The sequence below is a fragment of the Pan troglodytes genome, chromosome 4 (genome assembly GCF_028858775.2).
Source record: "Pan troglodytes isolate AG18354 chromosome 4, NHGRI_mPanTro3-v2.0_pri, whole genome shotgun sequence".
NCBI lineage: Eukaryota > Metazoa > Chordata > Mammalia > Primates > Hominidae > Pan > Pan troglodytes.
Window position 1 is genome coordinate 41288406 of NC_072402.2, and position 12395 is coordinate 41300800.

A 12395-nucleotide genomic window follows, 5' to 3' on the forward strand; every position below is an offset into this window, starting at 1 on the left:
CTGGTTCAGCCTCCCAAGTAGCTGGAATTATAGGCGCTCGCCACCACACCCAGCTAATATTTTTGTATTTTTAGTAGAGACGGGGTTTCACCATGTTGGTCGGGCTGGTTTCGAACTCCTGACTTCAGGTGATCCACCTGCCTCGGCCTCCCAAAGTGCTGGAATTACAGGCGTGAGCCACCGAGCCCGGCCTTTGAAGCAGTTTTTTAAGGCTCCATTTTCTAAGGTGATCTCATCATTCTCTTTAAAACCAGAAATAGTAACTAGCATTTGTATATTTTAGGTACAGTACGTTATATAATCTCTTTGCCTTTAATGTGCCCCTCCCCGCCGTCCCTCAATCCCCCGAATTTCCTCCCTCATCTACTTCAGGTCTTTGCTTAAATGTCACTGTTTGAATGCCTTCCTTGATCTCTTTACTTACAGTTCTAACTGTCCCAATTCCTCTTTCCTGCTTCATTCTTCTCTACAGCACCCTATCATCATGGGAGAGACTATGTATTGTATTCGTTACTTTTGTTTGTTGTCTGTATCCCCTGACTACGGTAGAGGCAGTATGAGGGCAGAGATTGTTGTCTTTTTTTCACTGCATTAACGCTGATATCTAGAAAGCAGTGGGTAGGCAGACACACAGTAAATTCTTGTTGAATAAATGGGAACGAATAGGCTTGGGCGGGGGAGGGCTGGGTTGTGCAAATTATCTTTTTATTGACAACCACTGAGTTAAAGAAGAGGAAAATGTCTATTAAATGTCTATTACAGTCACAACTGTGGAGAGACTATGAGGCCCTGAACTTTGGCATTACCAATGAAAAGGGAATGGATTCAAGGCCAGGCATGGTGGCTCACGCCTGTAATCCCAGCACTTTGGGAGGCCGAGGTGGGTAGATCACTTGAGGTCAGGAGTTCACGACCAGTCTGGCTAACATGGCGAAACCCCGTCTCTACTAAAAATACAAAAAGTAGCCAGGTGTGGTGGCACATGCCTGTAGTTCCAGCTACTCGGGAGGCTGAGGCAGGAGAATCGCTTGAACCCAGGAGGCAGAGGTTGCAGGGAGCTGAGATCAAGCCACTGCACTCCAGGCTTGGTGACAGGGCAAGACCCTGTCTCAAAAAAAAAAAAACAACAACAACAACAAAGGGAACAGATTCAAATATATTTAGGAAATCAAATGTAAGTATTAGATGACTTTCTAAATAAGAGTAGTGAATGTTTCTTAGCTAAAATCCAGAAAAGAACAGACTTAGGAGTAGTAATGAGGTTTCACATATCTTAATAACATGGATCACAATGGTTTAACACAGGGGTGTCTAATCTTTTGGTTTCCCTGGGCCACACTGGCAGAATTGTCTTTGGCCACACATAAAATACACTAATGATAACTAACAATAGCTGATGAGCTAAAAAAAAAAGTAAAAAAAAAACTCATAATATTTTAAGAAAGTTTACGAATTTATGTTGGGCTGCATATAAAGCTATCGTGGGCCGCATGTGGCCTGCAGGCCACGGGTTGGACAAGCTTGGTTTAACATGGTCTGTCTGTCTCCCCAGCATCCCCAGTCTCAGCTGCGTCCTTATATTTCTAATAGCTTTGATATTGTACTTGAAACATAGTGAATATTTAGCAAATGTTTTTAAACTAAAGATGCTTAGTTTCTATAATCAGAGAGGAAGAGGACTTGCTTTTATATATTTTTTACATGATTTAGTTTTTACATGGTATGGTAGGAAAATCAGAGTATACAAATGAATCAATAAATTTTACTGCCAATTAGAAATTACCAAGTTAATATGTGGATGCTTAGCTTTTTATGCTTAATTCTATACATTTACATAACAATGCATTTTGGTTGATACAATGTTTTGTAATTTCAATAAGTTGATTTCTACTGTATCGCCATATCTTTCTTTAAACATTACATTGACAAATAAGGGACATTTTAAACCTAAAAACCATATTTCTCATATTTAATCAGAATTTTCATTTTCTGAATGATGCATTGAATTTTTGGTAGCTAAAAATATTGTTCCAACTTTTTAAAAGTAATACATTTTACCATACATATTACATATGTCTAACTTACATATGCCTTGCTGACATGTAATACATAAGTTTAGTTTTTTGATTTTGTATATTTATTTTTTCAGACAATAACAGTTTGGAGGATCAAGATGTGGACCAACTTGAGGATATTTGCAATGAGTCATCAGACAATACCCAGTGTGTATATTAATGTAAGCATTTCTTATAAAATTAAATGTCCTTTAACAACCTCAGCTCCTTTACTGCCTAAAATGCCCAGTATATCTCATCAGCTGTTGATTCCAAACTTAGTTGAGTCATAACCTTTGGAAATCTTCAAGCTAAACTAATTTGAAAGTAATTACCTTAATTTGTTAAGAAATATAAGAGGAAATTACCTTAATTTAAAAGTAAAAGAACAGCTGTAGCTAAATACTGGTCTCATGGAGTACTAAAATGCCAGTTGTTTTTGAAGGAGGGGTAGGGTTTTATATCTAAGAATGTCATCACTTAATGCACATCTTTAAACTACTAACAAATAATGTGCTTTGTAATATTAAGTATCCATGGATTGAGACTCTTATGAAATAAAGTTTCTCTTAATATCAAAGTACAACATAATTATACAATGGTTGATACAACTACTTTTGGCTGTCTTCTGCAGAGCTGTTGGAAGCCAGCTTCTTCGGCAGTCTGATACTTGTCTCAGGAACATTGTTTTAGTCTTTAGCTCTGGTCTGACTCCTGAATCCTCTTCAAAACACTATAAATTATTTTCTAAACTATCACATCTTCAGTATACTTAAAGATATTAAACCTCAAACATAATAATACCCTTTTTATCTATAGCTAAGTGAGAGATTACTTTAAAGCTTGTTTGGGTTGTTTCTTTTTATCTTCAGTGACTTAACAGGGAGTACAATAGTTTCCCCTTATTCATGGTTTTGCTGTTAGCTGTTTCAGTTGCTCAGAGTCAACTGTGGTCTGAAAATTAAATGGGAAATTCCAGAAATAATTCATAAGTTTTAAATTGTGTGCCATTCTGAGTACTGTGATGAAATCTCATGCCATCCCACTTAATCCCACCTGGGAGGTGAGTCATCCCTTTGCCCAGCATATCCACATTGTATACACTCCCCACCCATGAGTCAGTAGCCATCTGGGTTATCAGATTCACTGTTGTGATACTGCAGTGCTTGTGTTCAAGTAACCTTTATTTTACTTAATCATGGTCCCAGAGCGCAAGAGTAGTGATGCTGGCAATTTGGATGTGCCAAAGAGAAGCCATAAAGTGCTCCCTTTAAGTGAAAAGGTGAAAATTCTTGGCTTAATAAGGAAAAAAATCATATGCTGAGGTTGCTAAGATCTGTGGTAGGAATGAATCTTCTATCCATGAAATTGTGAAGAAAGAAAAAGACATTTTTGCTAGTTTTACTGTTGCACTTCAAACTGCAAAAATTATGGTCACATAACATGATAAGAGCTTAGTTAAGATGGAAAAGGTATTCAATTTGTGGGCAGAAGACACGAACAGAACCATGTTCTGATTGATAGTAATTAGGTCCTGTACTATCTGAGGTTTCAGGCATCCACTGGGGGTCTTGGAATATAACCCCTGTGGATAGGGTATGACTGCTGTATGGGAGAACCTGTAACCCTTAAGAAGCCTTACCATTCGTCTACAGTTTTTTTGTTGTTGTTGCTAAGAAGCCTTACCATTCATCTACAATTTTTTTTTGCTACTTTAAAAATCACCTGAGGAGCATTTTGAAGAAGATATATTTCTGTATTCCATTTGTGATCTCATTAAGTGGCCCAAGGAGTTACCCAGTTTTTCTTCAGTGCTTTTATTGCTGACACTTTCAGACTATGCACGCTGTGATAGACACTGGGTCTTATCCTAGTCATTATGCAGTGGAATTATTTTCTGAGGATAGTAGCATATTATTGCCAGAAACTTGGTAACTAATGTAGAAATAATATAGATCGCACAGATATGCAGTTCATGAAACAAAAAGCAGATTGTGGTGGCCCTAAATCATTACATACACTAACAATTCCAACTACATTGGCAGCTATTAAATGTATATGTAGTGGTCTGGGCATAAACTGAGGTGGAGAATATTCAGCCTTTACATGAGAACATGAGAAGTTTAGGTAAGCAGCTAAGGTAGAGGAGGTAAGGCTTGGCCTTAAGCAGACCTGCTCTAACTCAGTGATTCTCAGTTGAATGCTACATTGGAGACACCCTGGGAATTTTTTTTAAATGCCACTGCCCAGTTCCTCCAGTTCTCATTTTCTCTCCCCACCCCCGTGTCTTCAAGAAGCTTTCCAGATGACTCTAATGTGTAACTGTAATAAATCCTGAAAACAACTAATGGTTTTAGAGTTCATTGCCCCCTACAGACCTTTCAGCAGATGTAGAGGAAAACCAAGGTGTATCCTGGGTGAGATACCTTATTTAACCTTTCTGACTCAGCTTCTGACTTTCGGAACTTTAGGGTTGTGGTTCTCAATCTGTAGCTATTAGAATCACCTGGAGAGCTAGTTTAAACAGATTGTTTGGCTCCATCCCCAAGAGTTTCTGATTCTCTTGTCTGGATCGGAGCCTAAGCATGTTTTTCAAACAAGCCCTCAGCCCATGCTAATGCTGCAGGTTGAGGAAAACCATTGTTTTAAGGTCAGCTCAAAATAGCAAATCAGTATTAATTTTATCCTTATTCTTTCCCCTAGGATATATTTGGATTGTCACTTTTTAAAAGAATTGGAGTTAATAAATTAGGACTACTTTAAAGCTATACAAAATATTTTATCTTCTGACAAAGTGTAATTACAATATTAACACTGTAATAAGTGATGCTAAAATAAAATTAATGTCAAGTTTCTTTTTCTCTTTACTAGAATATATGCTGCTATAAAATAAGAGCAAGTTTAAAAAGATTAAAGCCACATGTGCCGCTTGGAAGAAATTGCAGTTCTCTACCAGGTACAAATGTTAGAGTCTTCTAATTTTATCTAAGCTGTTTGCTTTATCTCTTTTCTCTCTCTTGTTTGCAAGAATCTCCCTTATTAGGGCTCTGTAACCATTTTTTACTTCTTGGCTATTTCCTTGAGATTATTAGGGGCGGGAGTGTTCAGATAGGTGCCAGAAGGAAATACTAGTAGAGTTGTGCTCCTTATCTGAGGAACACGCTGATGAACTGAGCAAAGGAAAGGTTGTTGGCTTTAGTAGCTAGTTTGCAAGTTTAACATGTGAGTGTAATTGTAGAGTGCTCTTGTGAATTTCTTTTTCTAGTTTATTTCTGTTTTTTATGCAAGTGTTTTCTGTCAAGAGAGATTTACTAGAATAATTTATTTTGGGGATTGTTATAAGTAGTTTGGCTAAGTATTTGGGATTGTTTAGGTTAGATACATGGCATCAGAAGCTGGAAGGTGGAGGAGTTGACTTACTTTTGAATGTCCTTTCTGTGTTTGAAACAAGCAAGTGTATGGTAGACTCTATGAAACTAGTTTAATTCTGTTGCTGTTCTCATTACTGTGTTTGTCATGTGAGAATAATAGAATAAAAATACTGATTGGCTGTTGACTTACAAGGGCAGATTAATTTAATGGGCTACGTTATTGGTGTGTATCTAGGTCTCTGAATTTGGCTAATATGAATTTAACTGTAGTAGTATAGATTATCTTTTGATCTTCAAACCACCATGAAGTTTCAAAAATAATATAAAATTCTCTTTTTGTATTATAGAAACATGGGAGAAATGGTTTAAATAACAGGAAGGTTTTAATTAAATTTACAAATGTAACTGCCTTGTTTCTTTAGAAATTACTTCTTAATATTGGTAAACTATATATTAAGCATAGAATAAGCCATATGGACTTTTTTATTTAAGAAATACTGCTTGGCCTTTCAAAAGTATTAAATTGTTATAGCTTCTATTCAGTGAAACCTCCCAGGCTGTCTTTAAAGGTATTGTGTCCTGGGATTGCTGAGGAAGGCAAGTTCCAAATTGTATAATAATTCATTATCAACTGACATGAGGATCACTCTTAGCTCTTCAAACCCTGGAAAAGGCAGGTTTATAGGACTGTGCATTTAAAATTTTTTCTTTGATTCAGGATCATTGCCTTAAGATTATTATTATGAGCATTTATTCTAATTCTACAATTTTGTAAATGGAAGTGAAGTAGGTGGCAGAGATTGGGGTGAATCTGTATTTTTCTGAGGATATGATCTAGAACTTGATGTTTAAAACTTTTACCTTGTTTTATTGTCATCCATAGCTTTCCTTATACATTGCAAGGAAATAAATTTTAGTTTATTTTAGATTTATTTAGCTTGAATTTTACTTTATTTGGAATTACAGTATTTGCTTAAGGTTATTTTAAAGTCTTTCATTTATAAATTAAAGGAAAATTTCATAAATGTAACAGTTCAATTTTAACTTTCTTTTCATTAGGCTTAATAGGAAATGATATCAAATCCCTTCATTCCATCATCAATCCTCCCATAGCTAAGTAAGTACTATCATTATATCATGCTTTTCCATAGACTGTCACGAAAATTTACAGGTTTTTTCTGATGGACAAGAGTGAATGCTGTAATTTCTATGACTTTCTGCCCTAGCCAATTTTAAGTAGATGTTGATAATGTATCTTAGCTATTTTTTCTCAATTTAATGCTAAAAATTTTTAATGTAACAACAGCACACTTTTCATAGAATGAATATAAGATAGTCTCAAAATTGTAGGTTGTAGTTAGCCCTTTTGTTACTTAGCTATCTTATCAGAGTAATGTGGATATACTCTAAATGTTTTCCATTTTTCTAGTTTTTACACAGTTTTATAAATTATAGAAATACCAGCTTTGAAATTTGGATAGCATATATACTTTGGTTTTACAATTTTAGTAAAGTTTACCTTATTTTTTCCTTTTAAACAGAATCCGTAATATTGGAATTATGGCTCATATTGATGCAGGCAAAACTACCACCACAGAAAGAATATTGTACTATTCCGGATATACAAGATCACTGGGAGGTTAGAATGGATTCCTCCTCTTCCCACCCCCCCATTAGCAAAAGCATCATTGGAAAATATTTAGGTTAACAAGTCAACCTACACACCTTGAATATGGCATAGAGCTACTGATGTCTAATCCACAATTTAAAGATAAGATAGTTGCAATACCCACCAAAGGGTCTTCTTAGATTCAACTAAATATTCAGACTTATAAGACTATCATAGGCCCCACTGGACACTCGTCTACTCAGAATGCTACAGGACAGGAACCACAGCTTACCAACAGACCAGCATTAGGTGTTTCTTTCTAGTAGAGTCCTTATAGCAGTCCCCGTAGCTATCTGGGAGCTATCTTCTTTGGCTGCTCCAGAGTAATGGATTAGATGCAAGGTGACAAGATTCATAGGAGCCACCCTAGCTTAGAAGATTCATGCCCCATAGGAATGAATGTCTCTTGTTATAACTTCATAGGCATAGCTTCCAGGTGTCACCTAAGGTACATGCCATACACAGGGAAGCCCAGAGTTTGGTATCTCCATAAGGTACTTATATATATAATTCATTTATAGTTCTTCGCAATTCAGATTTAGTTTACCAATCAGAAGTTATTTTTTCCATAAGTTATATTGCCTAGGAATGTAGTTGACATACCTCTGTTATCTGGTTTCTAGAAGAAAAGAACCAAAAAAAGTAACCAGAAGTTAAATTCTCACATCAAAGAGGATTTTGTTAATCCTTAACCAAGTTATCTTTTGTCTTTTAAATTGTAGTTAAAAAAACATAAAATTTACCATCTTAACTATTTCTAAGTGTTAACTATTTCGGTAGTGTTAAGTATATTCACATTATTGTGCAACCAATCTTCAAAACATTTTCATCTTTCAAAATTGAAATTCTATACCCATTAAACAACTCCCATTTTCCCCTCTCCCCGGTCCCTTGCAACCATCCTTCTACTTTTTCTTCATGACTTTGACTACTCTAGGTACCTCATATAAATGGAATCGTAAGTATTTGTCTTTCTATGACTGGTTTATTTCACATAGCACAGTGTCCTCAAGGTTCATCCATGTTGTAGCATGTGTCAAGATTCCTTTTTAATTTTTTAATTTTTTTTTTTTTTTTTTTTTTTTTTTAGAGACATAGGCTCTTGCTCTGTTGCCCAGGCTGGAGTGCAGTGGCCCAGTCACAGCTCACTGCAGCCTTGAACTCTTGGGCACAAGAGATCCTCCTGCCTCAGCTTCCTGAGTAGCTGGGACTACAGGCAGGTGCCACCACACTTGGCTAACTTTTGTATTTTTGGTAGAGACAGGGCCTCAGTGTGTTGCTCAGGCTGGTCTCAAACTGGGCTCAAGTGAAGATTCCTTTTATAAGGCTGAATAATATTCCATGTGTTTTTATTTATTTATTTCAAACTAATGCAGTTTATTATAACAAGAAGGAAATCAAGCTTTACAGTAATTATAGTCACTAAGCTGAAAAATCACCTACAAAAGTCATGGCAATAACTTATTTACAGTTAAAAAAGAGAATATCAAGACCTTGCTCTCATAGTAAGGTAAACTAGACATGTACACAATCTTATGATGCCAAGAAACTGAATATATAAAAATAGAACCCACATAGAATGTTCTCTCTCTCTTTTATATACACACACATTTTCTCTGTGATTGCCCTTAATTTTATGTCTTTATCATAACTGGTTTATTATATTTATAATTAAAGATAATCTTAGACTTTATATTCTAAAAAGCAACTAGGTTAACAGTTTTCTCCCCTAAGGCTTATTTTATTTTATTTTTTATTTCAACAGGCTTTTGGAGAACAGGTGGTTGGTTACATAAGTTCTTTAGGGGTGGTTTCTGAGATTTTGGTGCACCCATTACCCAAGTAGTGTACACTGTACCCAATGTGTAGTCTTTTATCCCTCACTCCCCTCCTGCCCTTTCTCCTGAGTCCCCAAAGTTCATTGTATCACTCTAATGCCTTTGCATCCTCATAGCTTAGATCCCACTTATGAGTGAGAACAAATGATGTCAGTTTTCCATTCCTGAGTTACTACACTTAGAATCCTGGCCTCCAATTCCATCCGAGAATAGTGGTCTCCAGTGCCATCCAGGTTGCTGCGAATGCCATTATTTCGTTCTTTTTTATGACTGAGTAGTATTCCATGGTGTGTATATGTGTGTGTGTGTATATATATATATATACACACACACTTTACACTGTTAGTGGGAATGTAAGCTAGTACAACCACTATGCAAAACAGTGTGGAGATTCCTTTAAAAACTAAAAGTAGAACTACCATTTGATCCAGCAATCCCACTGTTTGGTATCTACCCAGAGGAAAAGAAATAATTATACGAAAAAGATACTTGACCACGCATGTTTATAACATCACAATTTGCAAAAATATGGAACCGACCCAAATGCCAATCAATGAGTGGATAAAGAAAATGTGGTGTATATGTCCACTCCACATCCACTCCAACATCTGTTATTTTTTGATTGTGGCCATTCTTGCAGGAGTAAGGTGGTATTGCATTGTGCTTTTGATGTGCATTTTCAAAGAAAATGTGGTGTGCATGTATGTGTATATGTATATACACGTATATGTATAATGTTGGCTGTGGGTTTGTCATAGTTAGCTTTCATTACTTTAAGGTATGTCCCTTCTATGCCAATTTTGAGGAGGGTTTTAATCATAGAGGGATGCTGAATTTTGTCAAATGCTTTTTCTGAGTCTATTGAGATGATCATGTGATTTTTGTTTTTAATTCTGTTTATGTGATATATCACATTTATTGACTTGCAGATGTTAAACTATCCCTGCATTCCTGGTATGAAACCTACTTGATCATGGTGGATTATCTTTTTGGTATGCTGTTGGATTCAGTTAGCTAGTATTTTGTTGAGGATTTTTGCTTCTGTGTTCATTAGGGATATTGGTCTGTAGTTTTCCTTTTTTTGTTGTGTCTTTTCCTGCTTTTGGTATTATGGTGATACTGGCTTCATAGAATGATTTAGGGAGGATTCCCTCTATCTGTAGAATAGCATCAATAGAATTGGTGCCAATTCTTTGAATGTCTGATAGAATTCAGCTGCGAATCCATCTGGTCCTAGACGTTTTTTGTTGGCAACTTGTTAATTACCATTTCCTTCTCACTGTTATTTGTCTGTTCAGTTTCTGTTTCTTCCTGGTTTAATCTAGGAGGATTGCATATTTCCAGGAATTTATCCATCTCCTCTAGGTTTTCTAGTTTATGCACGTAAAGGTGTTCATAGTAGCTTTGAGTGATCTTTTGTATTTCTGTGGTATCAGTTATAGTATCTCCTGTTTTGTTTCTAATTGAGCTTATTTGGATATTTTCTGTTCTTGGTTAATCTTACTAATGGTCTATCAATTTTATTTATCTTTTCAAAGAACCAGCTTTTCGTTTCACTTTTTAAATTTCCATCTTGATTTCATTGTTGACCCAATGATCATTCAGGAGCAGGTTATTTAATTTCCATGTATTTGCATGGTTTTGAGGGTTCCTTTTGGAGTTGATTTCCAGTTTTATTCCACTATGATATGAGAGAGTACTTGATATAATTTTGATTTTCTTAACTTTATTAGACTTGTTTTGTAGCCTGTCTTGTGGTCTATCTGGGAGAATGTTCTACATGCTGATGTATAGAATATATATTCTTCAGTTTTTGGGAAGAATGTTCTGTAAATATTTATTAAGTCTTTTTGTTCTAGGATATAGTTTAAATCCATTGTCTCTTTTTTGAGATGGAGTCTGGCTGTGTCATCTAGCCTGGAGTGAAATGGTGCGATCTTGGCTCATTGCAACCTCCACCTCCCGGGTTCAAGCAATTCCCCTACCTCAGCCTCCCAAGTAGCTGGGATTATAGGTGCCCACCATCATGCCCGGCTAATTTTTGTATTTTTATGTTGGCCAGGCTGGTCTTGAACTCCTGACCTCAGGTAATCCGCCTACCTCAGCCTTCCAAAGTGCTGGGATGACATGCATGAGCCACTGCGCCTGGCCAGTCCATTGTTTCTTTGTTGACCTTTTGTCTTGATGACCTGTCTAGTGCTGTCAGTAGAGTATTAAAGTCCCCCACTATTATTGTGTTGCTATCTCATTTCTTAGGTCTAGTAGTAATTATTTTATAAATTTGGGAGCTGCAATGTTATGTGCATATATATTTAGGATTGCGATATTTTCCTGTTGGACTAGTCTTTTTATCATTGTATAATATCCCTCTTTGTCTTTTTAACTGCTGCTTCTTTAAAGATTGTTTTGTCTGATATAAGAACAGTTATTCCTGCTCACTTTTGGTGTCCATTAGCATGGAGTATCTTTTTCCCCCCTTTACCTTAAGTTTATGTGAGTCTTTATGTGTTAGGTGAGTCTCTTGAAGACAGCAGGTACTTGGTGAACTCTTATCCATTCTACCATTCTTTATCTTTTAAGTGGAACATTTAGGTCATTTACATTCAATGTTAGTATTCAGATGTGAGGTACTATTGTCACTATTTGTTGCCTGAATACCTTGTTTTTTTTTTTCATTGTATTATTGTTTTATAGGTCCTGTGAGATTTATGCTTTAAGGAGGTTCTATTTTGGTGTATTTTGAGGATTTGTTTCAGGATTTAGAGCTGCTTTTAGTAGTTCTTGTAGTGCTGGCTTGCTAGTGGTGAGTTCTCTCAGCATTTGATTGTCTGAAAAAGACTACATCTTTCCTTCATTTATGAAGCTTAGTTTCTCTGGATACAAAATTCTTGGTTGATAATTGTTTTGTTTAAGGAGGCTAAAGTAGGACCCAAATTCCTACTAGCTGGTAGGGTTTCTGCTGAGAAGTCTGCTGTTAATCTGATAGGTTTTTATTTATAGGTTACCTGATGTTTTTTCCCCACACTCTTAAAATTGTTTCCTGTCTTGACTTTAGATAACCTGATGACTCTGTGCCTAAACGATGATCTTTTTGTGATGAATTTCCCAGGTGTTCTTTGAGCTTCTGGTATTTGGATGTCTAGATCTCTAGCAAGGCCAGGGAAGTTTTCCTTGATTATTTCCTTAAAAACATTTTCCAGACTTTTAGATTTCTCTTCTTTCTTGGGAATGCCAGTTATTCTTAGGTTTGCTCATTTCACATAATCCCAAACTTCTTAGAGGCTTTGTTCATTTTTTTAAAATTCTTTTTTCTTTGTGTTTGTCAGGTTGGGTTAATTCAAAAGCCTTGTCTTTGAACTCTGAAGTTGTTTCTTCTCTTTTTGAGATGGAGTCTTGCTCTGTCACCCAGGCTAAGGTGCAGTGGTACAATCTCGGCTCGCTGCAACCTCCACCTCCCAGGTTC

The 12395-nt window shown here is 36.2% G+C and overlaps 1 protein-coding gene across 7 annotated transcripts in view; it reads left to right on the plus strand.

The window, feature by feature from the left end:
* The window catches only part of GFM2 (GTP dependent ribosome recycling factor mitochondrial 2), a 45923-nt gene that overhangs the window by 1232 nt on the left and 32296 nt on the right, over positions 1-12395 (plus strand). For 5 of the 7 annotated variants that reach the window (XM_001150063.6, XM_001149998.6, XM_054685046.2 and 2 more), the window contains exons 2-5: positions 2150-2236; positions 4926-5010; positions 6485-6542; positions 6967-7064. In XM_001150063.6, the coding sequence (XP_001150063.1) occupies positions 2174-2236; positions 4926-5010; positions 6485-6542; positions 6967-7064 (304 nt within the window). In that variant the 5' untranslated portion in view covers positions 2150-2173. Of the gene's footprint in view, positions 1-2149; positions 2237-4925; positions 5011-6484; positions 6543-6966; positions 7065-12395 lie in introns of those variants that run through there. The other 2 variants (XM_063810363.1, XM_009449018.2) reach the window with 2 other exon arrangements.